Here is a 19,952-nt window from a genome sequence, read left to right as displayed (position 1 = left end):
GACGGTAGGGAACAAGGTTGAACGGGGGACAAGCCTTGAAATACCCAAGACGGAAATCGACCTGTGCTAACTAAGATGCGCAATTTTAGATCGAGACGGATTAGGTTTAGCCTTGGCCAAAATACAATACTTTTTTTTTTTGTAAAAAAAAAAAAAAAGAAGCGTCCTTGATTAAGGAAAAAATAGGAATTAATTAACTTATATTTTATAAATATAAAAAAAATTTCATACTAAATAAAATATTTATAACCTAGCTAGTACTTTTAACAAGTAACAAGGCTATTTAAGTATATAAGTTAAGTTATATATACTATGAAGCTAAATCATTTACGAAAGTTTCAAGTTAATTTTTTAAAGTATCTAGCTTGCTTAGTTAGCTCGCCTAGGCCTAGGACCACGTGAGCCAACAGGAAAGATAAATTTTACCAAGACCCGCGGCTATGGCTGCACATGCGTACTAACCCAAACCCGAAATGCACTGTAAATAAATAAGAGCTCTTAGCTAACCTGCTTATAAATCACAGCCTCAGGCCGCAACAAATTGAGGAGAAACAATGCCCAACATAATAGACATGACCAGCGAGCTTTATTAGCATGCTAATCCTTAACCCATGGCATAGTCTGCCGCATCGCTTAACTCTAACATGAGTAAAATGAGTCCCAGAGATCTTGTCTGCGCAGACTGCTGGGATGCTATTTTTTCGACCCCTGCCTTTCGAGAATTCGGTATTATCAATGGCCAAGAGCAACGAATTATATACCAGTCGTCCCTCGGCCAAATGGCCCTGAAAGCATGCTCCTGGTGTTCACTAATCCGACTTCTGAAACCCAGCGCAGATGATATCGTGCCCAAAGACGAGCACCCTCCTGGGGATGAAATTAATATTATGTTTGGGCATATTCCATCGTCTATGATGACCGAGGTTTTTACTCCGGCCGGCGCAAATCGTTTCGCACTCTGGATAAACGGTGCTGCATTTTACCTGTCCGCTTTTACTCGGCTAGCCGATCCAGCAGCTTCTTGCGTCACCGCTCGAGAGTTAGATCATATCGTCTTCTCACGCAAAGCAACCAGCCAGATCTCTCAATGGCTATCAGACTGTTCGCAACATCCCGACTGTCCACAAAGAGAGGCAAAACCTCTGCCGACCAGAGTCATTGATGTGGGCGAAGAAAGGAATTCCAGTGTTCGACTTCTGGAAACGGGCCACAGCCTTGGGGAATACGTCGCGCTCTCGTATTGCTGGGGATCGGACCAACCAGGCAAAACCATTAGATCCAACCTCAACGGTCGTTTGACAAATTTGGATGAACGAATCCTGTCAAAAACTATCCAAGACGCCCTAAAGGTGACCAGGGCGTTGAACATGCGATATCTTTGGGTAGATGCTATTTGCATCTTGCAAGACTCGGATCAGGACAAGAATCATGAGCTGGCCAACATGTGCAACATCTACCGCAACTCGGCGGTGACGGTATTTGCCACCAGTGCTAGTAACTCTCAAGAGGGCTTTCTTCACCCAAGGAAGCCGCCAAATCCTGCAACCCTAATTCCGTTCTGGAATGTGGACGGCGAGCTGGGCACGGTATCTCTCAGGATGGAAGGTTGGTACGATGACGACGAAGAACCTATCAACCGCCGCGGCTGGACTTTTCAGGAGAGGTTTCTCTCTCCAAGATCACTTTTTTATGCTTCCCATACGCTGCAGTACCAATGCCAGCGTGGCACAGTAAATCTTGGAGGCTCAATCAACATCCCCGCCTCGTTTGGAGACTTGAGGCTTCCATCAACCTGTTCCGACTTGCGACTACAGCCCAAGTCAGAGGCCACCGACATGCAGGAGCTTGGGAAGATGTGGGCGTACATCGTGTCCGGGTACTCGGCTCGGAAACTGTCCAATATTGAAGACAAGCTGACGGCCTTTGCTGGAGTCGCGGAAGCTCTAGAGCCATTATTTCTGGGCTTGTACATCTCCGGACTTTGGACGGGCGAAACTCTGCCCCGAACCTTACTCTGGCAGGCATCAGCGACTGAACCCTATATTCCTTGTCTAGACTACACTGCGCCCTCTTGGTCCTGGGCATCTCTCAACAGTCCCATACGGTTTAGCTCCATGTACATGGACCATACTCATGAGTGGTACCACACCGATATTCTTGAACTTCACAATGCCCTTGTTGAGGATAGCCTACCGTACGGACGGGTCTCAGGCGGCTCGTTAACTCTCCGCGTTCATATACGGCAAGGCGAATTCCTGTCGGGGCATCATATTAGGTGGACCCACCACGTGGCGTCTGCTGGTGGGACTTCATCATCTGCTTCCGCAACTCTTGACCAGAGAGTCTTCGGCTGCGAGATTGTTTGTGCTGCTACGACGATGAGGACACACATACTAGTTGACGGTGATTCTATGGCTTCTAAAACCGCAGCTCTCGCATTTCCCCCCAAGACCCGACGATCAGGGCAAAGGGCAGTTGCTATTGATGGTCTCATACTTAAACCGGATACGGATGGCAGCGGCAGATATACTCGAATTGGTTGTTTTAGAGGTGCCGATGAGTCGGAGTTTGTTGGCTGCCCAAGGCAAACGGTAGTTCTTTTTTAATGTCCAGCTGCCAATGCATAGGACGTCATTTTCCAGGTTGGTAAAACCCAGACCTCAATATGATGCTCGCTCTGGACTGGAGACTAAGCAGTGTTCCATGCATGTCAAGATAGGCTACTTGCTTTCCCCCTTTTTTTCTCCAGCCATCACATACTCACCGAACGTATTCAATATGAGCGTTAAACTCTATACGGTCCGCCCGCCTTCGTCCAACGTCCTCTTTTAGCATTGAAGCTAAACACTGCACAGTCAACGAGAAAGATATTACTCGAGATCTTCTCCTTTTCACCACGGCCTACCTCCCAATATGCCCCGGCGGGTACCTGCCAAAACACCTGCGACCTCGCAAACCGACATCCCAACCCCGTCAACCCACGCGGCCAAACCTCCACGTCGTCGCACACAATCTCGGTGCTCAAGCGGCTATGCTTGCATGTGTCCATGCCCCAACCGTATTCGAAAGCCTCACAGTAATTGACCCTACTATGATTCCTACTAGCAAGATCAACGACGCCATGGCCAAACTTCCCAAACAAGCTCTGTGCCTCGGCCTGCCCGAGCGGTTTGCCGATCGCGCCTCCGTGATAAAGGAGCTCCGCAAAAACAAGCGGACCCGGGATTAGGACGAGCGGGCAGTGCAAATGTTTGCAGAGGGTGGTGTAGCTGGCGAGAAGAAATGGACATGATGAAAGTGATATTCTAAGAGGTTGGCTACATTGACAGATGTGTATCTCTCAGCAGAGGCCTTTCCTGCATGGTTCGATTGTGAGCCATCCTGTGAATGTTTGCGCATCAGAGGGATGACAGCCCGTTGCCTCATCCCACAACATTGTTGGATATAAATTGAACCGATTGTTCATTGCTATCCTCTATTCTCCTCTCAATACACTCATTGTCTTCAAATACCCTTGTTTAATTCATATATCATTCTCATCTGCCACTTATTTGCGATATTGAGCTTTGTGGTCATTGTGTTGGCCTCATCTACTGTCATGGATCCCTCCCCAGCTCACACCCACACCCAGTTGTCTTCTACCCATGATCAAGAGTATGCTTGTGTTTTACCTTCATATAACACAGGGATAAACCGATTAACTTAATCTCTGTCTAGTCTCAAGACCGGAGGCTCCATGCTCGAACTATATATACATGATACGTCCTCTTTCCAAGACCGCTTAGTTCAAATCTCGATGGGCATCACCAAGTCCACCACCGAATCCAGCAGCGCCAATATCTATGAAAAGACCTCTAACTCTTGAGCTAGGGCAACGGGAGCTCCACAAGGAGCTTGTAAATCTCACGTTGCTTTTCCGAAGTTGGCGACCCAAAGACCGTTTTGGCCTAGCAATCATCAAAGTCGGACTTTACCGAATGGGTCACGATGGGAGGCTCAATTCCTTCCATTAGTAGTAGCGGCCTCTTGCCATCTACTATTTAGAATTCAATTTGCGTTTCAAGAACAGGTGGCATCTTGTTAATAGCATCATTGACATGTTCCCATCCCACGCCTTGTTCCTTCAAGATCTAAGTGAATGACGTGCCAAGAATCTGTCATTGTTGGAAAAGTAAGAAACACACATAAACACTCACAATTCTAATCATTATGATACAATGCTCTTTCCAATCGACTCTCTCGACATTCACCCAAACAACTTCTGATACACTCCAAGCATTCCATCCATCCCAAGCCATCTCTCTCCGCACCATGACAACAAAATCAAGCACAAGCTATACCCGTCCAAGAAAGCACAATGATCCCGTCTTATCAAGTTACAATTCCTCTTCCATAATTCGAACAGTACTCTGCTATGCTAAACTTCTCGCCCGTCCCCCGCTATTCTCCCTTAAGGGTAGTTCCCGGACATGATAGGGATAGCCCATTAGGCTCGAAGGAGACCAACCAATAGTGACTAAGAGCCTTCATCATTTCTGGCCCAACCTTTCCCTTTTAAAGGTTTCACATTATGCTTTCTTCCGTCATTGATGCAGACATGTAGCCCCCGCTATACTTGCTCTTTGTGCGCCATGACAGGCCGCACCAATAGAGAACGAAGGGGAACGTGCCCATGATGGCGGAGAGAATGCCAAATGTGCTGAATGTCCAGTCTCCATCAAGATCCTTCAGCATATCCAGAATGAAGAGAGGAACGATCCCCGCGCAAGCAACCCGGAAACAAGCTGCTGTCGTAAGTGCGGACAGCGTTCCAGCAGGAGGGTAAGCATCGAAGAGATAGGAGATAAAAGAGATGAGAGCCATGGCGTTACCCCAGACATAGAAAGCTGTGCCACAGATGGGGACCAAGTAATGAAAGGTGGGTTTGGCCGTGAACGCAACCCAGAAGAGAGAGCCAGCAACAAAGAACGACCCAACCATTGCGGGGATAAGGCGCTTTTCGATGGATTCCATGCCGTGCTTCGCAGGTTTCGAGAATAGAGCCTCCAGAGAGCTAGACGATACCAGCGCGAGTACAACACCGACAAGGGCGGAGAGGAAGGCAAGCCCGGCCTGCTTGACGTCGAACCCGTAAGCTGCATTCAAAGCGGCAGGTACTGAAATGAACCATTGGAACAGCACACCAAAGTTGAGTCCAAGGTAAAGAGTGATAAGAATCACCAAGGGCTCTGTGAAGAGCATCTTGAGGGGGGTAAAGAAGGTGATGTGTGCCATCTCGGGAATGGTGACTCCGCTCTGTGCACACGGCAGCCTGATGCCGCTCTTGTTATAGCGAATGCGAGTCCTCAAGATTTCTCGGTTGTAGGTTTCAGGCATGAAAGCACCAAATGCCATTGCGCTCATGGCAAATAGCAGCGTGACCCAGGACAGCCAAGCTGGACCTTTGGCCGAAAAGACGAAGCTGCCAACAAGTGGACCTTCAATCATAGATGTCAGCGTGAAATATGGGCAAAGAAATTGAGATGGGACATACCTAGAGCGGCTCCCGAATACGATGCAAGCGTAAGGAAGGAATAATATGTCACGGTTTTGTGTGCAGGCCAGACATCAGCGAATGTCCCCTCAATCAGAACCAGGCATGGTCCACCGAAAAGCCCAGCGAGGAAACGGAAGGCAAGCAAGGTGGAAATGTTTGTGGCCAGACCGATGACGACGACGCAAAGAGCGAAGAGAGGGAAACTGGTAAAGTAAATGGGTCGGCGGCCGTATCTTTCCGAGAGATGTGGTGTGTAGATGGGTGCAAAAAAGACACCATAAAAGGGCATGGTGAAGCCGAGGAGGGCAGTGCGCTGGGATACACCAAACGCGGCCGGGACGGCGTTGACAGCGGCAGTATATGTTGTTGTTCCGTACATGCTACTTTGGTGAGTGGTGTTCGTATCCATAGTGAGTTGAGGCTACTTACACAACAAATACAAAGGCGAAAGACACGGCAGATACGTAGACCTTCTTGAAGAATGGCCAGGTCATGGGACTATCTGGGTCGGTTGGCGACAAATTATGCCCCGACGACCCAGGCTCGGCCTTGAGACAGGATTCGAATTCATCGTCGGACATGTTTCGACTTGTGGCGGTATCCATTGCTTATGTGGAAGGTAGATTGTGTTGAGTGAAGATTAGACTGGACTCAGTGATAAAATGCTGTGGACGAGTGTGCAGTGAGAGTTTGTTGATGGTGGATGTGTAATGAGCGAAGCGATAATCCGGGCTTTTGTATGCCGAAAAGCTCTACAGTTACAGAAATTCAGGGGCGGTGTAGTCTGCCTCCCAAGCCATCATCAAACGAAGAGAAAAGCCAATACTTGGAATCAAGTTGTAGATCATAGTCTTCTGTGGTTTCAGATAGGGATACTACCCCGAGAATAGCTGCGCCTCTCAGCAAGGCGGTTTGTTTCGCTTCTGCGAGTTAATGAGGTGAATCATCAAGATTACCCGATTCGGTTTTGCTGCTCAGCCACGTCCTAGCTTGGTTGGGTTAGACCATCAAGTTCCGGTGCAACTGTTCTGCAGCAGACGCAGCCCAGGGAGTGGCTGATTGTTCTGTGGCTTTGTTCGGTTCACTCATCAAAATCACCAAATACGGCTAGTGGACTGTCACCAACCGAACTTGATTGGCATGGACCCCGGGCACAAAATTTTAACCCAACGAGTTCTGTGTCAAAGCTCTACAAAGTCCTTCAAGCCACACACGCAGCCACGCAATTTGGGCTTGAGAGGTAACCTCTTGATTCCAAATGCCACATGCAACACCGATCAAAGATCCGTCTACGTGTGATGAAGATAGGCGATGGATCAGCCTTATCTCTTCTCTTCTCGAGTACAAAATTGTATCGTTACCGCCCGATTCCAGAGCTTACGTAGTCAGACCATGGCTGAGCCCAGAGATACCACTGACGTGGTTGAAAAGGCACTCGCATAGCTCAGCTGCGGTTTGACCATTGAGCACCGACAATTTTCTGGCTGCCAATGAGGAAGACGGAAGGCTAGATGAAGAAAATGTCATTCATCTCGGAGTTCTTCACGCCCTGTGCCTAGAGTGGGTAGGCTTCTTCTCCAGACAACACCTCGTCGTCGGTAGACCATCCCATCTCAGCATCAGCCTTGTCTTTGGATATCTCATCGTTGCTCCGCTTGCGAGGGCTTGGGTTCCAGCTCTGGGGGTACACAGGAAACAATACAGCTACATCCCGGATCTTGCCCGCCTTGAGGTTTTGAGTAGAGTACTGAGATGTTGCAAGATCATAAACAAAGACCTGATAGCTCTGCAGAGCTTGTTATTCCCAGCTACAAGAGAGACTGAGGGGCTGAGGTTCATGCGATGGGGTATGCCTGGGCGCGTCAGGGTACTCACGTTCTGGGGGATGCTGGTCAAGTCTAAAGTAGTAAGTATCTCCTCACAAAATGCAATCGCTTGGTTTGTCGACACGCTGAAATGCGCCTCCGCTAGTCTTCCGTGCCAACCAGCCATTATGCCAGGTGTTTCCCGTGACAATACAACAGGCTACGAAATCTGTGTCGTAGTAGATACCATCTTGTCCATCGCCATCGGCGGCGGGCAGGCGTGTGTTATATTTTTCGTCCTACAGGGTGGCGGCTGGCAAGCAGAGCAGGTCAGGCGCAGGTTCAGGGTAAGCTGGGTGACGAAAGGATATGCGGTGGATAATGTTCAATGGGGCTGCGGGTGCTGGTGGCGGTGGAAAAGATGATTTGAAATATGCCATCAGAGGAGCCGTCCCCTAAGTGACTCGCATGGAAGGCAAGATTCCGCTTAAAATACACGGCGATGGCGAAAAGAAGCTCCTTGGGGAGTTTGTGACGGATGTCGTTTACCAACCTGGGCTAATAACAACTAGTAACATCCAACCCCCCACAACCGACCACCCCCCATAACCGACCACCTATTTCTATAATAACACTAAGGTTATACGATCGCGATAATTAATTAATAACTAATAATAAAAAGCTATATTAATTTAATTTTTTAATTAATAAAGGTTTAAATATATACTCTAGATTAGCTTATTTTATCTTAGAACCCTTATAGCAGTCTTATATAGCTATATAATCTTAAGTATTACCTTATAAGCTTTCTTAATTATAAGAACCTTTATAAACTTAATATTATTATTAAAAATAACTTTTTTCCTCTTTTTTACCTTAATTCTTTATTTTAATACTTTAATATTAATATTTCCTTTACTTATATCTCTAATATAATATTATTATCCTTATAATAATACCTTATTTTTCTTATAAGTAGTAATATAACTAGAGGGATCTCATAGGTTAAGGAGATTATATTAAGTACTTATTTTACTTATGCCTTTAAGCGAGGAGTCCTTAGAAGATATTTAAAAGGACTTTCTATAGGTATAAGTAGTATTTTAGGCCTCTTAGGTATCTCTATAACTATTAGGTTTATTAAAACCTAGGCTATATTAATTAGCTATAATCCTAAAGCCTTTTAGCTTATTATAATATTATCTTTAGTAATTACTTTAATCTAGGCCTTATAATAATTAATAAGAAAGGTTATTTTATTAATTAGTATTAAGTCTATAATAAAAAAGAGATTAAAAAGAAAGTAATAATATATAGTCTTTAGAGGACTAAAGATAATAATATTAAAGGCTAGAGAATATAAGAAGAGTAAAAAATAAAAAATAAAAAATAAATATTATTATTATAATATTTAAAAAGGAATTCCTTAGTTATATAATTATTATAATTATTAAGAATAAAACATTATAATTCCTAGAGGTCCTTAGGTATTATCTCTAAGATAAATATATTATATAGCTATTAAAATATAATTTAATTATTTATATATTTTTTCTTAGAGATATAAAGTTTTAATTTTTAAGAAAGTTAATATTATAAGGGAATTATTATTATTAAATTAATTTACTTTTAAAGATTATTAGAGGCTTTAAGACTTTTTTTATTATTAAGATATACTTAAGAATTAAAATCTAAGACCTTAAATTAAGTTATTTTAAAAATATTAATTTTTTTTTTACTTAACTAAAAATAAAATTATTAAGTCTAATCCTTTTTATTATATTAACTTTATTTATATTATAATAATACTGTTACTTAATTTTCTTAATAAGTAATATTATTAGAAGTATAAAAAAAGCCTTAATTAATTTAATAAAAGTATTATAATAGTGATTAAAGTTAATTTTTTTACCTTTAAGTATTTTTATATTTAAAAAATATAATAAAAAACCCTTAAGTTAGTATTTTTTAATATTATCTTTAAAGCTATTATATATAGCTACTTTACTAATAAAGTCTCTAACTTATAAATAAGAAATAAAATAGCCTAGGTTATATTAAATAAGAATTTAGTCTTATAGCTTTTTTTTTTATTATAATATAAGCTTTTATTAAGCCTTATTATATTTTTTTTATAGATTATAGCTATAAATTTATCCCTTAAAGGTAAAATATAATATCTTATATATATTAGCGGCCTTATTTATTAAAATGCTATCTATATATATTTATAATATATCTTATATATTTTATTTAGTCTATTTAGGTATGGCGAAAATGATATAAAAGTTGGCTTAGTGATAGCTTTAATATTAGTTAAGAAATCGCGGTCTAAAGATATGGCCTAATGGTGTTGCAAGGTGGAAAATGGGTGGTCGGTTATGGGGGGTGGTCGGTTATAGGGGGTTGGACGTTAGTGCGGGGCTGGAGACGGGACTTTGCTGCGCCACATCCTCTGCACGTGACCATATCCCAGACTTTGGGTAATGTGGCGTGATTATTTGCGGCGTAGACTCCATGACGTCAGAAGCCGGCGTGAGCAAGAGGATGACAAATGAGCTAGTCAATCACCACTCGAGGATGGCGAGGCAAGAGTCACGTGTGATAAGAGATAAACCGAGTTGCCCCTGGATACACGCGACAACTCCAAGAAACATCACGAATCAACAGACATGGACAGCTCAGCGCCACCGCATCCAGACGCCGAAAGTACTTGAGAGACCTGAATAAATTCATTCCACAAGAGAGTTCTATTAGGTCATGCACTCGCCGCCTGCTGATGATTATCCAGTAAACTGGTCATCTTGGATCCAGCAGTGGATTGACCATACTGCCTCAAGCCCCCACTTCGAGCCCCGAGCTCCTCAACCGGCATCGACGAAGAGGCCTTTCAACATGGGCAACACGCCTCCACCTTCGACAGACCAGTCACCTGGTATCGCCACTCCACGGAAGAGACGAAGAGGTGTTCGTCAAGATGAGCCCCCGACAGACGACGACATCTTTGGCCCGGATGACCCCGAAAAGACACCAAGCGCGTCATCGGCATCCTCCATCATGCCACCATCCTCTTTCAAACTCCCCCTCGCTCCATACCCCCTTCACCATCCGTCTCGTTCCAACTCTCAGTCATCTCAATCTATTGCATCATCCCAGTCAAGGTCGACCAAGCGATCCGCCAGCCCAGTCAAGCCTGGGACTCTCAAAGAACTCCAGAAGCCAGTTGAGTATGTCGAGTGTACCAACGACTCGGGTGCTCAGCTCCCCGCCACAGTGAGACAGCTCTATCGCGACATTTACGACCTAGCCGTGGAGCGGGAGGGCTTCATACCAGCATCACTCAAGGCGCCGCTTTCTGAGCATCTCCCTCGCGCTCGGCCCCGTTACTTTTCACAAGATGGGCATTGGGAACCAGACGGAGGTAAGCGAGAGCTTGAGGCTCTGCTCGAGATCAGGGACGAGGCACTACTGTGCCGGTCAACCAATGCATCTGAGGCTGCATGGAACTCTGATGTCCATTCGCCCCTCCTCAAGCTTGCCCTAAGGCCCTTCAAAGAGCCACTGATTCGTCGACACGTATTGACCTCCACCCGCATTAACTCCGCGTTTGTTCCCCCGATGAAAGAGGGCTCCTTTTACGATAAAGTCGGCTCTAAGATGGTCGATTATGGTATTGCCCTTCACCCGGATGAGGACAGCCCCCTTGGCCAGGCGATTCGTTGTGCTCTGCGGCCACTGCCCAGCTCGAAGCAATATCTTAACCAAGCAGCCTACGACCCGATAAAGTATGCGGCCAATGTTGTATCAATCGAAACGAAGACTGGATCGGGAGGTCCCCAAGAGGCCAGGTCGCAGCTCGGAATATGGATAGCGTCCTGGAACTTCCGAATGCATCAGCTACTACATGGGAGGCGGCCATCGAGCGAAGCTAGTGCGCCACAAGTTCTGATACCGGTCCCTGTCATAGTCGTGATAGAGCATATGTGGAAGTTGTCATTTGCGTGTGACAGCAGCCACCGGATCGTGAGTTGTGAATCTACCCCAGAATTCGAGATGCAAGTAGCTGACTGTTATAGGATATCATTGGGGATGTTACGATTGGCGATACGAAAAGTCTAGACGGCCTATTGATGCTCATTGCTGTCATCCGTCGGCTGGCATGTTGGATCCAGAGCGATTTCCAGCCTTGGCTGCAAGAGGCGTTGATTTCAAATAGCTAATTGAATCCCGTTTCTGGTATGACTTCAAAACAATACAAGTCAAAATGGATATTGTCTGCTTCTGCACATCGAAGCGAAAACATCACGTGTTTCAAGATATCACGTTTTCCCGCGTGCCTTGTACTTGTAGCAAGATGACCCTAGTTGTCTCCGTGCCTGTGGAAAGTTATCTGTTCTTTTGCTATTTGCATGTTGGCTTATCATTACGGGGCAAGATGAGATTCAAAAAAAAAAAAAAATAGACTCTCATGCTCATAGAATCACACAAGGCCGCTCATGACCTTCTGCCTGAACGCACCGCTGATTTGCAGTTTACGGGTTAAAACGTGGATTCAATCAACTTCCAAACCTCGGGCGGGAAACAACCATTGATCCAGTAATCACCCTCTGGCATGCCCACGATAAACGCTCCATTCCTTTCCAGCATGTTGTTCGGACTGACCCCCTGAACGTGATAGTAGACAGGACGACCTCTAGTCACTGATCTAGGCTGTGCTTCCCTTGCCGAAGAAGTCTGGCTGCCACTCTTATTCGAACTGGCGACGATTGCTGGTCTGAAATCAGGAAATTCAAAGAGGCGGGCTTTTGTCCAGTTGGTTAGATTGATCACAAAGGAGCTGGTGTCTCCAAAAAGAGGAGGCACACCGCAAAATTCCAGAGACTCTCGTGAGAGACGAGCGAGAGTATGGATTGAAGCTTCCGTTGTCTGCTCTTCGATAGCCTTCCGCATAGCCTGTGCGACAGGCCCAATAGCATTGTGCTTGTTGCTGGCCATGTAACCAGCGGGGAATAAGGTCCAGTAGGCAAAGAGGGCGTTCTGCACATAAGAACCTTCGTTTGGCCGAGCAGGGAAAAGTGATGGTGCACGCGTCCGGAGATCAAAGGCATTGCCGATGCTGATTGTTCGGGTCGAACTTGGTGGGAACATGGCCGCTGTCGCCGTTACTGACAACCAAGCTGCAATGGTATCTCCATCGCTAATGAATGGGGTTGAAGACGAATTTGTCGAAATAGAAGATAAAGCCAGAGTCTTTAGTTCTTGAACAGTTTTTCGCGGCAGAAATAGTGTCCTTGTTTCCATTCTGCGCCACAACAACAGATCCAGGATGAAGCGGAATGCCCAGAAGAACGCCCACAAGCCCATGAGCCAACGGTTTTGGAGTACATGTGGCTCGTTGAAGGCAGGATCAAAACCCGCTCGAGCCATGGGATCTTCATCGGCGGATAAAACGGGGGGAACGTCAGCCTCCCGCTCCGCAAGCACAAGACTCCAGGCAACACTGATATCGCGAAGGCTCATTGCATCCACAGCGATGTGAGGCCAACAGAGCGAGACCAGAGTTGCATCGGTGAAGGACACGATATGGAGCGTCAGCTGTGGACTATCGGACTTGAGGTAGTCCTCGAGACAAACTGGCGTCCCAGGAGGAACTCCCAAAACCTTGAATGTCGAAGGTCCAATTTGCACTGACGGTCGATCCGGAGTGGCTTGGGGAAGGGTTGATGCCAAGGGGTGTTCATCTATACTGACGTTGAATGAATCATGATGGAAATTCAGCGCTGGGCGTTGTGCAGTAAAGGGTTCTGGAACATGAATCTCCAGTTTTTCTTTATCCTGCCGTATATTAGTGACCATTATCAACCGCAAGGCCGTGCTGGAGAAACCAACAGTCATCCGAATGCGTCCTCCTAGCTTCTTCCACCCAGGTCGTGCCAGGACTTTGGCCAACGATGCATGGAGCATGTCCACGTCAAGCACGTCATTGAATCTGAGCGTCCAGCAATGAATGCTGTTCTGATAGAGTGGCGTGCCATCAAAGTAATGGACGGGAAACACTGTGTCGGTTGGGATTGTTGGATAATTTGGCGGCCGGCTGGTTTGCCCAAGGACGAGTTTTCGAATCGTCTGCATTGCTGCTCTTGGACTAGATAGTTGCCAGTGATGTCTTGGAATTGGATGAGATTTCACGCAACCAAACAAAAGCTTCCCTGATACTGTCGATGACTTGAGTTGAGATGTCAGCTCAAGATTCACGCTGCGCGAAAAGATGGAATGCTGACAGGCAAATCTGCCTAAGATTTGGCCAGCATCTGAGATCTCCTTGGGTTTAGCGTTGGTCATGCTTACTTCCTGGGTCACTCGACGTCACCTACCTCGACGTGTGCGCCACAACCTACATCTCTTACAATTCGAAGGACAAGACACTCTTATTTTCATAACACAGATGACATGCATAAAGTGGAAGCCGTTCCTCACGGATTCCTCGGCCGGTAAGCCATCAAGAATCTGAGCATATGTGAACTCGGCGAGATCTGTTGCTAGGATGTTCTTGATGGCGTTGGTGAATACATGCCTATGGTCTTCGTCAAGTGCATCGATGGTACTCGATGCGCTTTCTGGTGACCTCATAGAAGACATTTTAGAGGATGAGTAAAGGTGGATGAGAGAGGTAGGCTCAGGGCCGGATGAATTCCTGGGGCATTCGCCGTGGATGTCTGGATGGCGGATGGGTTTGAGGATGAAAAGTGCCATCAGCTGACTGAAAGGCGTTGTTCAAGCGTGCGCGCTTCCCCCGGCTCGCCTATTGGCTTGAGCAGGTATGATCGGGCCATGAGAGCACCGTGACGATTCTGTTGGTCGGCTTACCGCTTGGAACGTTGAAGAGGCTGGCGGCAAGATGCTATCAATAGAAACCTGACTAGAGGCATGGCTAGATTAGTTTGGCTACCTTAAAATATATATGCTAAATAATAATATAACATAACATAACGCGCCATATACCTATTAAGTTATTACATGCTTTGCATATAGGATTAACGTTGGATGAGGGAAAACACATAGAAGGGAAAAAAACATCTTGCGGATAACAAAACCCCTTCTGTCTTTGGCAGAAAAAGACTCCCCCGACGACACAACACACCAACTATCCTGAATTGAGCTACTGCCCTTTATGGGCAAGTGGCAACACAGCTTCCATAACACAGCGAACGCGGTTAAATACATAACTGATTCCCACTGTCATGAGCCTACTTCTTCCGGCCGAAGAAATCCATAATCTCCAACGTACCTAGATCGGATGTGCGAATACGCTTCTCGCCGTCGACAATGTTAACTGTCACTAGTCCCGCATACCTCGTATACCATGTTTCCCAGTCTTTTGAGGTAGTTGGGAATGGGAATGTTGCAACCACCTTGTTCTGGCCGTTGAATCGGACTTCCGCTGCATCTCCTCTTGCCGAGTCAACAAGATAAATGCAATCAGTGCTTGTCGGCTTTCTGGTGACTGAATGAGGCCTCTTAACCCCTTCTAGGCACACAAGCTGTTCATTGACTGCATTAACCAGAACCTCATCCCCCTGAACGACGAACAGCAAAGGGACTTCTCGACCGCCACAGTCCTGACGAAATCTTACAGACGCGGAGACAATAGTAAGACCATGTACGTCAGCGCGCCCCCAAAGCCAGTTGTCGAGAATATTTTCCATTGGAACGTTGCCCCAGTTGTGATCGTGATAGGCGTTTCCTTCAACTTTTGTTTTGGTGCCGTTGGTGATGATTTCGCCAGTGAGCTGACCGCCAGGAACAGCCACAAACCAGGAGAAGTGACGGCCGTCCACATCCCACCGACCTGTGCCCGGGCGATAGGATGGGGTGGTTGCTGTAATCGTTACATCGGCACCGAAGCCTTCCATCTCGTCCGGGTCGACGTGGATGTGGTACTTCCGTAAGCCATCAACGCTGCGGAAAGAACTCTTTTCGAATTGCACATCACATTTATCCTTGCCAACATGCAAGTTGGCCGACAGCTCGAATCGCTTGTGCAAGTCGCAGATCTTTTCCCCATCCTTGGCAATGTTGAAATCGATGAGTCCCGCCTTGGTAGCAGCGCCTTCGGAGTTGTAGAAGAAGGCTACTTGGACAAACCAGCCATCTTGCAGGTGCCCGTCAGCGTACCACCACTCATACTCCCCACTTTCGGTGTTTGGACTACGTAGGGCATCCTCCCATTCCCCGAATTTTGAACGATGCAGTCCAAGTTCACTCATGCTCGCGTCATCAGTGAGAAGGCGACCCTGGTTCGACTGGGCCATATCTTCTGGCGTCTTGTGAAAAGTATTGGGAAGAATGAGGCCCTGTGTTGATGCTCTCTTAAGCACATAAATCACAAAGAAGAGATGGAGTGAAGAACATCAAACCTAACGGGGAGAGATGGAACATTGAATATATAAAGAAATTTCAAATCTGTAAGCATCGTTGTTTTCAGACTTGGTTAGGGGATTCATCCCGGAATCGCACGACCTCAACAGCTGATCTAGAGTTTTGACTCCACTCTTTTCGTGTCGCCATTGGTGATAGAAGTACATCCTGCAGTAGGGTATCAAGCAGACTTATTCTGTAGTAAAGGAATCCGGAGTTCTGCCCCTCTGTCCAGTGGGTAATGGCCGCAAGTCTGGTGATCAGCATCGGCTCATGAGGGGGTCATACAAGTCTGAAACTCCGGGGTAAATGGGCCGATCGCGGAACTCCGGATTAAAGTACTCATCTCCTTGACGGTTCGGAGTTTTAAAACTCCGGTGTAAATGAGACGATCGCGGAACTCTGGGTTAAAAGTACACATCTCCCTGGCTGTTCGGAGTTCTGCAACTCCGACACTAGTCCCTGGAATATCTGAGTGTCGGCGAATGATCAATGGGTGTCGTTAACGGCTGAATTATGAAACTTCAGGCATCACAGCAGAGAATCTTGACGGGAAAGATTGGGTAAGGATTATTTTTGGAAGAACAAATTGTAGTTCCCTCTGTTCCCGAAGTTCGTGATCAAATTTGACCACCCACCACCATTCTTGTGTTGAACTGATGATCCCTATTGATCTCAAGTTGAAATCAGTATTGTTTATTCATAGCGTACGGATATTTGCAGCACCGAAACACCACTCCGAAAGGTAGATTGCCCAGTGTTGATGGGTTGCCCAATGCGGCTTGGGCATTATGGCGACCCCGTGGCCTTGTGACACAATCTGGCCGATTGATTATCGAGAGCACGCCACACATTTGAGCACACCTGATCTTCTTAGACATGAGGTATATCCTGGGGTGTCGCGTGCGAGCAGGGATCTCGTAACATTGCGCGTAGAGCCCTGAAGGAGCAAACTTTTTACACAAAACAACATGAATACACTAATCTGGACCAATGGGCCGAATACACGTAGTGTCTGAGGGTTTCCTATGCGCTTATTAAGGAATAGGGTGTATATAGAGTTACTTCTTAACATTCGCATCCAAGCATTATGATTCATTGCAGTCTTGAGAATACTGGCTCTAATCTCTACCTGGGATACTACCAAGTCGCAAGAGAATACGCCTCCGCGAGCTGACCCTTCCAATATAAGTCTCCGTCAGCAAGCACTGTGCTTATGGCCTCATAAGCCGACAGACAAGTCAGGATTGCGTTTTAGACTGGTCTGTTCTTAAGATCTCAGTCATCTTACGCCCAGGGTGCGAAGTTTCCTTCCAACAGCATGTCAAAATTCCACTCTGACAAAACTGGATACGGTATTGCTTGCCCGATGCCAGTCCAGTTGCTCAAGCTTGGATCAGCACTACTTTGCAGAGTCTCCAATGCTATAGGAGCGCCATTCCACTCTATTTCAGAGGTCATCGAGCCAGGAACACTTTCCAACGTTGTCGCATTGTAGACAGGCTGTGTTCCTGCTGAGGCTCCTTGGCCGTGGTTATTATTCAGGTGGTCATGGCTTACATCGTCTCGATGCTGTACAGGCCCAGACGACCTTGTTTCATGCAAGATCGAAGCTCTTTGAGACATTCGGAATAGTTTCTCGTACCCTACGCGCGTATATGAAAGATAGCTGTCGTTTTCGTGTGCGTCCATTGTGGTGAATATCCGAATAGCTCTAGCAACAGCACATAAGCCTTCCCCCTGCTACTTGCATTGGGCTTTCGTATAATGTGCAATGAGAGAGGAAAGACAGCCGTCACTATCAGGGGAATCAAATCCCTATGATTCAGTCAGAGAAACGTATAGTTGGGAGTGTATGCAAGGTTTGCATGAGATTGGCATACCAAAAAAGACTCTTCCAGCTGTGGGGAATTGTGTCGCCGATTGAGAGGATAGCCCTTGCAGTAGTCAAGCAGCGCTGAACCGATGCCTCAATATTCATGGGAGGATCCGAAATGAGTGGATGGTCGAGAGCTGACCAATAATCGCGACTATGAGAACGATTGGCGGCTATCATACAATGATGATAGGAAGTATGTAAACCTCTAAGTGAATAGTGATGCTCGCCGTTGAGGGGCACACCTGGTTGGAAAGGCCGAGGTAAGAGGGTAGACCATTCGTCTAACTGGCGATTAAGCTCTGTGATAGATAGAGTCTAGTGATAAAGTTGAACCGTTCCCTGTCATGCTCGCACAGGAAAGCCCTTGGGAGATGCGCCCTTGGATTAGTGTCAATTGTGCTTGGGCGCTAGGCATGTTCATTTTGGAATCATCTTTAGCCTCCAAAGCCCCGGAACCGTCGTCCAGGGTGGTATTTGGCAGTCCTAGATGGTAAGCGTGTAGGTGTGCTGAAGGTCTTCCTGTTTGAAAGCATAGCTGGTTATCGAGACCCATGGCAACGCAAAAGACTTTCCCCTCATTTCGCCCTCGATAGAGCCGCAACCGGAGTCGCTCCCGTTCCTATGAAGGCCAATACTGTGCGCCATACGTAGAGCACTCCCAACCAGCATGAATGAAGGCTGAGGGTTGGGTGTTCCGATGAAAAACGAGGCAGTCAGCAATAATGCTTGTACAAATAACAGACATGAGCTGCGCATTAAAACGTCAAGCATTGACCCTAACGCATTAGATGCGAAGTTCCAGACCAGGTCTTCCTCCGCTGGTCGGCCGGTTTCGAGCCGGCGACGTTGAGCAATCGCAAGCACAGCATTAAATGCCACGCGCCAAGGTGGACTATCACCTGCGCTATCAGAGTACTGCCTCCCAAAAAGAGCCATAAATGTAGGGGGGAGTAGACATGGTATAGCTTTGTGATCTTGAGCCAAGAATTCGCTGACCAAAGAAAAAGCCTCAGTCCAGGAGGGCAAAAGTTGCTGTGTGCGTCTTTCCAGAACTTGCCGAACTGAAGGGTGCGTCCATCCGGACCACGAAACTCTGGGAAGATGGGATCGCTTTTGCCGCGGCTGGCCTTGATCGGGCTCGCTGAGAGTTGTGGCAGGGAATCCAGGTGGTACCCAAGCAGGTGGCCCTAGGATGAGAAGTACCTATGTTAGGGACTCTATCATTAATGTATATCATGTTCTTAGCTAGCTCGTACGTACCGAGGAAGCGCATGTCCTTACTGTCACCCACGATAGTACCCGGAAAAGGCTAAGCCCCACACACGTCTGGCTAGCTTGAAGTTGAACATCAACAAAGATTCTCGATGATAGATCCCGCGCATCACGCAGATGAGGTGATCCTCTGCCATTGGCCGTAGCTGTACAAGTCGCGCGTACCGGTCCAATTTGCCTTCGTACGCTGCCATATGTGTAAGGGTCTTCTTTCTAACGGTCGGGAGGTCCTAAGGGAATGGCTTCTAGAGAAGGCTGGTCTCTTTGTACGTCAACTTGGGGTCTCCGGGCGTGGCTTTATTAATTGTATGTTCCCAATGCGTCTCGGTGACGCGCATATTCTCCTCCACGCAAAGAACGAGGGGAATAGGCTCGCCAAGAAACCACAGGGGCGTGGCAGCGCTCATGACACGATCCAGTGACCACCGATTGTCGAGCTTCCATCTGACATCGATGTCTCCGTTCAAAAAGGCCTGTGTGCGGGAATGATGGAGTTCAATAGACAGGTTGAGGTCATCCATGACGGCATACCGTGCTGGGACCGTCATGATGGACTTGTAGATGGCAGTTCCGCCGTCACAATAGCTCTCTCTTGCCTCTTCAGCAATGGAAACATCTGGAAGGAGATGAAGCTCTGCGCACAGCTTTGCCTAGCAAGCAGCAGCGCAGGCACGGCAAACTTGGTATCTAAGCCAGGGGAACACCTTGGCCAGCTGCCGATAGGTGTCTTCTTGTGCAAATGCCGGATACCAGATACAATAGGAATTATGTCAGTGTCCGATTCAGGCCTCCCATCTGGCTCAGGCCACTCGTTGCCCATGATGAGACGCGCATTCCGGGCGCGTGAACTCGGGCCATCCCTCACATGCTCTGGCAACGGCCTCGACGAAAACCGGTGAAGCGATTTAGTGGGCAAAAAGTCAGTGGGAGGGGCTTCCGGCCAGAGAAGCATCGCATATCAGTTACCATTGGAGTTCTTGAAGAACTGGTTCGCGTGCTTTAGTTACGAGCAGTTTATCCAAGGGCAAGCGGCGACAGCCTC

The 19,952-nt window shown here is 46.9% G+C and overlaps 7 protein-coding genes across 7 annotated transcripts; 2 read left to right on the top strand and 5 right to left on the bottom strand.

Moving 5' to 3' along the window:
• Nucleotides 1-644: 644 nt before the first annotated feature.
• Nucleotides 645-3,229, top strand: MRS44_017341 (uncharacterized protein; the record flags this gene model as incomplete). Its single annotated transcript, XM_065617768.1, has 2 exons — nucleotides 645-2,550; nucleotides 2,856-3,229. 2 exons carry the CDS (start codon nucleotides 645-647, stop codon nucleotides 3,227-3,229), a joined length of 2,280 nt encoding a protein of 759 aa, XP_065473840.1.
• A 1,334-nt stretch (nucleotides 3,230-4,563) lies between these two features.
• On the bottom strand, nucleotides 4,564-6,141 carry MRS44_017340 (uncharacterized protein; the record flags this gene model as incomplete). Its single annotated transcript, XM_046282852.2, has 3 exons — nucleotides 4,564-5,477; nucleotides 5,534-5,916; nucleotides 5,966-6,141. 3 exons carry the CDS (start codon nucleotides 6,139-6,141, stop codon nucleotides 4,564-4,566), a joined length of 1,473 nt encoding a protein of 490 aa, XP_046124986.2.
• Nucleotides 6,142-7,091: 950 nt separating this feature from the next.
• On the bottom strand, nucleotides 7,092-7,528 carry MRS44_017339 (uncharacterized protein; the record flags this gene model as incomplete). Its single annotated transcript, XM_046279761.2, has 2 exons — nucleotides 7,092-7,322; nucleotides 7,412-7,528. 2 exons carry the CDS (start codon nucleotides 7,526-7,528, stop codon nucleotides 7,092-7,094), a joined length of 348 nt encoding a protein of 115 aa, XP_046124987.2.
• Nucleotides 7,529-10,013: 2,485 nt separating this feature from the next.
• MRS44_017338 (uncharacterized protein) lies at nucleotides 10,014-11,561 on the top strand (the record flags this gene model as incomplete). Its single annotated transcript, XM_046281705.2, has 3 exons — nucleotides 10,014-10,050; nucleotides 10,133-11,364; nucleotides 11,418-11,561. The coding sequence occupies 3 exons, from the start codon at nucleotides 10,014-10,016 to the stop codon at nucleotides 11,559-11,561; spliced, it is 1,413 nt and encodes a 470-aa protein (XP_046124988.2).
• A 319-nt stretch (nucleotides 11,562-11,880) lies between these two features.
• MRS44_017337 (uncharacterized protein) lies at nucleotides 11,881-13,980 on the bottom strand (the record flags this gene model as incomplete). The annotated part of the gene is made up of 2 exons (XM_065617767.1): nucleotides 11,881-13,634; nucleotides 13,785-13,980. The coding sequence occupies 2 exons, from the start codon at nucleotides 13,978-13,980 to the stop codon at nucleotides 11,881-11,883; spliced, it is 1,950 nt and encodes a 649-aa protein (XP_065473839.1).
• Nucleotides 13,981-14,588: 608 nt separating this feature from the next.
• Nucleotides 14,589-15,653, bottom strand: MRS44_017336 (uncharacterized protein; the record flags this gene model as incomplete). Its single annotated transcript, XM_046282853.2, has 1 exon — nucleotides 14,589-15,653. The coding sequence occupies one exon, from the start codon at nucleotides 15,651-15,653 to the stop codon at nucleotides 14,589-14,591; it is 1,065 nt and encodes a 354-aa protein (XP_046124990.2).
• Nucleotides 15,654-18,121: 2,468 nt separating this feature from the next.
• On the bottom strand, nucleotides 18,122-19,730 carry MRS44_017335 (uncharacterized protein; the record flags this gene model as incomplete). The annotated part of the gene is made up of 5 exons (XM_065617766.1): nucleotides 18,122-18,825; nucleotides 18,899-18,918; nucleotides 19,076-19,123; nucleotides 19,181-19,560; nucleotides 19,668-19,730. The coding sequence occupies 5 exons, from the start codon at nucleotides 19,728-19,730 to the stop codon at nucleotides 18,122-18,124; spliced, it is 1,215 nt and encodes a 404-aa protein (XP_065473838.1).
• Nucleotides 19,731-19,952: the final 222 nt, after the last annotated feature.

Source organism: Fusarium solani (genome assembly GCF_023522795.1).
Source record: "Fusarium solani strain SB1 chromosome Unknown bctg00000013, whole genome shotgun sequence".
In the NCBI taxonomy this organism is placed as follows: domain Eukaryota; kingdom Fungi; phylum Ascomycota; class Sordariomycetes; order Hypocreales; family Nectriaceae; genus Fusarium; species Fusarium solani.
This window is presented reverse-complemented; position numbering and strand designations above follow the sequence as displayed.